This window comes from Tasmannia lanceolata, unplaced genomic scaffold, assembly GCF_043159265.1.
Source record: "Tasmannia lanceolata isolate RefF3 unplaced genomic scaffold, GAP_Taslan_0.1 ptg000006l, whole genome shotgun sequence".
Taxonomy (NCBI): Eukaryota; Viridiplantae; Streptophyta; class Magnoliopsida; order Canellales; family Winteraceae; genus Tasmannia; species Tasmannia lanceolata.
Genome location: NW_027518683.1, coordinates 50633230 through 50637702, shown reverse-complemented (window position 1 = coordinate 50637702; position 4473 = coordinate 50633230). Strand labels below are relative to the sequence as shown.

At 38.3% G+C, this 4473-nt stretch overlaps 1 protein-coding gene across 1 annotated transcript; it reads right to left on the bottom strand.

Moving 5' to 3' along the window:
* Nucleotides 1-3153: 3153 nt before the first annotated feature.
* Nucleotides 3154-4092, bottom strand: LOC143878692 (uncharacterized). Its single transcript, XM_077380946.1, has one exon. The coding sequence runs from the start codon at nt 3827-3829 to the stop codon at nt 3407-3409; it is 423 nt and encodes a 140-aa protein (XP_077237061.1). The 5' UTR covers nt 3830-4092; the 3' UTR covers nt 3154-3406.
* Nucleotides 4093-4473: the final 381 nt, after the last annotated feature.

Sequence of the window (4473 nt, the reverse complement as noted above, 5' to 3'; positions counted from 1 at the left end):
AAAAGATACAATAAAAATAACAAAATTATATTACGGGGGAAGATGATCGAACCAGAGAATACTCTCCCTCCCAACTCCCTGCTTGGCTAACCCATCAGCCTTTTCGTTTGCCGACCTCCAAACGTGATTAAAGACAATAGCCGAACGTACAACAAAATCCTCAATTTCATCAAATAACGCCAAAAATCCTTTTCAGCATTTTCTCCCTTTATTGTTGTTCCTAAAATATGACTATTTCCACCATTTCATTTGTGAGGAATACTTAAGCAGGGCAGACCACAGTGAGGGCGAGCCTTGGCGCAATGGTAAGGTTGCTCCATTGTGACCTGTTGGTCATGGGTTCGAATCACGGAAATAGCCTCTGCAAATCACGATAAGGCTGCGTACATCAAGCCCTCCCCAGACCCCGCATTGGCAGGAGCCACATGCACTTGGCCACCGACGGTGAGAAACGACTAATATGATGTGTATGGTCCCAACTTTGGTTAATCAAAACCTTTCATTTGATAGGCCTTGCTTGAGATCCTATGAGGCTAAAAAACTAGTCAATCATCGAATAATGTACATTTTTTATTTTTAACATCGATGGTAAAAAACCTATATATAAACAAAATGATGTGGATCCAATCAAGGGCCCTTTTCCGGCTCTCTAATGCAAGGGTACCCTTGCATCTATCATTCCTCATATAACAATTCAGCGAATAAAAATATACATGATTGGATGTTAGGATCACATGGTTGGCGTGATTTAATGCCATATAAGATCCAGAGCAAGGCCTATCAGATGGATGGTTCAGATCAGTCAAATGTGGAACCCGCTGTACGGTAGTGGGCACAACCTAACTGTAATATGTGCCCTAGTGAGTGAAGCATTCCACCTTTTCTTGAAAATGAAGTCATTTTCAGGAAAAAGACTTGGGGGAAATCCTGGGAAAAGGGGTGCATGGAAATATATCATTCTCCTATCTAATTACATTACTCTTTTTAAGTGTTTTAAAAAAAAGTTCTCTAATTAAAGACAGTAGATCGTTGTATATAAAAGGCCATATGTACCATCTGGAGAATTTATATGATGGGTGGCCGTGAAAACACGTGAAGTCTAAAAAATTAGGTACAAGCCATTTTTTTTATGATCCAAACCGTTCATCTGTTTGGACACAACGTAAATAGATTGTGCCCCAAAAATCATTTCCATAAGATGATCCTAACCCTCCGATCTGAACTGATCTGAAAATGGAGATTTCCAAAAATCATTTATGGAATCTTCTACAGATCGGAGGGCTAGGATCATCCTATGGAAATGTTTTTTTGGACACAACCTATTTAAGCTGTGCCCAAACAGATGAACGGTTTGGATCATCAAAAAAAGTGGGCCGTACATACTTTTTAAGACTTCATGTGTTTTCACGGCCACCCATCATATAAATTCTCGTACCATCTGATCAATGCACATGGCAATATGGCTGGTTGGCCATACCGATCGGATCTCGTGCGTAATTTAATATAAAATCCATGAAAAGTCAAGATATTGTCCAAAAAAATGCCCATAACTCAAATGGGTTAGGTTAATTAGTTGATATGAATCTCAAGAGATACGGCCGCAGACCTAAGTTGATGGGTTGGTGAACAGATCCAACGTGAGAACTCACTGAATTGGGTTTATAGTTTATGCATTAATCCTTCTTCACTACAGTCCTGATATTGCCCTAGAAAAAATTATGATCATACACATGTGATTGGAACCGTTGATCTGGGGTAATGATCAATCTTAGACCACACTTGGCATACACATGTGATTGGAACCGTTGATCTGGGATCGTCCGCTGCTGCATAGACATCTCATCCATAAAATGAATGCCTACAAAAATCAACGGTTTAGATACTCTCGGGGAAACCCTAAATGAGGATTCATCGATTAATGCGGCACCACAAGATCAACGGACATGATCGCGTACAAGTCACACACGTTGGGCTATGATGGTTAACAAAATCCTAACAATAATTATTACCAAAGCATTTTTTATTTTATTTTTTCAATTTTGCTTAACATTCACTGAAAAAAGATAAGGAAATTTAAGAAATAAGATTTTGATTGGCTAATATAATCAGACATTAGGAATATCTTTACATGTAGTAATTATAATACGACTATACTTTCTTATTTTTCCTCCCCAACCCTAGTAGATATGCTAATATATATTATTATTATTATTTTATTTTTATTTTTTTGATGACGTAGGATGTCCCCACCCCCTTCGGGAGTAGGACTAGTCCCTACGGATACACGCAACGACACATACCACGTGTATCAGGTAAGTCGGAGGCGGGATTCGAACACTCGTCAACAGGGAGCAGACTTAAATGTAAAAAATTTCATTCATTCTACAATCTCAACTTTCATTTTTCTTATTATTTACTTTATAGTTCAAAAATGAATCATATAGAAAGTTGAGTTCAAAAATCAGAAAGTCAAAAAATAGTTAGACAAACAGAAAGAAAACATGTGCCCCTATTGTTCGCAAAAGCAACAGTGCAATGCTTGTATTGCTTACTCCTGAGACCATCTGGTGGGCCACCACCTGCATATGGAACCATCTACATGGCGGCCCATCAGATCAACAGTCTGGATCACTTTACAAAAGTGCTGAGTCTGTGGAAGAGACCACGAGATAGGTGCTGTATACCTTGGGCGAAGCATACTAGCATTTACGTAAATTTAATCATCATGTAGTAAGAAAAAAATTGCTTTAGTGAGTAAGAAATAAATGAAAGATGATCATGGTCTACACAGGCCTTTTTCTTTCTCTACTCCCACAATTACAAATAACAAGTTACGACAAAACATAGAATCAGATCTTGATAACAGTGGAAAAATAACTATTCTAATCCAATCTAGTTGCCTAACCTCATCTAACCAACTTGCCCTACCTCCAAGATGATCCAACGGTGAGATCCCAATAAGCATAAAAATCACCCAATAAGCATAAAAATGGAAATTAAAAAAAAAAAACTTAAAACATACCATTTTGAGGTTCTTCCCAAGTGAAAAGCTAAGATAAAAATTACTATTTCGTTATTTTCTTTAAAAAAAGGTTTAATTAAACACATCTTCTAAATCAAAACTTGCAAAATAAACAGAACAACCATCTTCCATCTTCCTCACAATAGCATTAAAAAAAACTATTTTTAGGTCCTCCCCAAGTAAAAAGCTAAGATGAAAATTACCATTACATTTTTTCTAGTAAAACAAAAAGTAAAGCAAACACATCTTCTAAATCAAAACCTGCAACATATACAGAACCCATCTTCCATCCTCCCCACATAAACATTTACCAAAAAAAAAAAAAAACCCATCTCTCAAAATAAATAAGACCAAAAAAAAAAGTTACACTTACACTCACAAAGGCTAACGATCAGCCACATCGATGGTGGTGGTGCAGGATAAGAGCCTATTGAAGATAGAAAACAGAGTGGCGCACGATAGCTCCCTCACCTTTCTCAGAGCCAAACACCTCTTTCTATTTCCACCACCACCACCACCACCACCTTTTACTTTCCTTCTCAACCCTACTTTTTCCTTCACTTTCCCTAAACACTTCCTAGTCTTTTCCTGCACACTTTCCTTCTTAGAAAACGTGTAACTCCTCAAATACATCTGCCTACACGAATAACTATCCACCACTCTCGGCGCACGATAGCCTCCACCACCATTAGTCACCGATTTTACAAACTCAGCATCAGATTCTGGCCACTTGTATCGGTTCACGTACGTGGCTCTCACCGGCACACGTGCGTCCACACAACTACTTGAAATACACCCCGAGCTCATTCTTTTGTTCTTGCCGGGAAATTAGAGAGGGTTTGAGTGTGTAAGATTTTATGGGTTTTTGTGGGTATAAATGGAATGCAAGCTTAGATTGCAAGAAAAGGGGTTTTTATTTAGTGGTGCTTGTTGTGTGTGAATGAATGATTTAACATCATTAGTAATGACTGTTTTTCTTCGGTTTTGCCTTTGTGGGGTATTTGAGGAATATATAGAAAAGGGGCTTTGATTTTTTGCCGAAGTTATAGTAATGGGTTTTGTGGGTTGACGAAAATGGCCCTGGAAAATATGAAGAGTGACGTGAAGGGCAGGTCTTGTAGCAATATTTCAAGGTGGGTTGTAGGGAAGGTGGGGATAATTTTAGTCAAAAGGAATTTAAGGCTTTTTCCGTTACTGGTATATATGGTCTTTATTTAGGAATTTTCCGTTTGTTTTTGGAGAGAGAATGGAAATAGAAGAAAATGGGTTGGTGCAAATTTAATGAAAGTAGGTTTACGTGCCTAAAATTTGAGAGAGAGAGAGAGTTTTGTTTTTTCTTTGGTGTGGATTTTCTAAATACACAGTGCTTGGCGGAATTATATCGTGTTACAGTTCTGAGTGGGGCTGCCTAGGTATGGGACTGGGTGGGACTCGGACTAGTATGGGACAGG

Excerpts from the sequence above, each read along its gene's own strand:
- LOC143878692 (XM_077380946.1), bottom strand. The coding sequence starts at position 3,829 with ATGAGCTCGGGGTGTATTTCAAGTAGTTGTGTGGACGCACGTGTGCCG.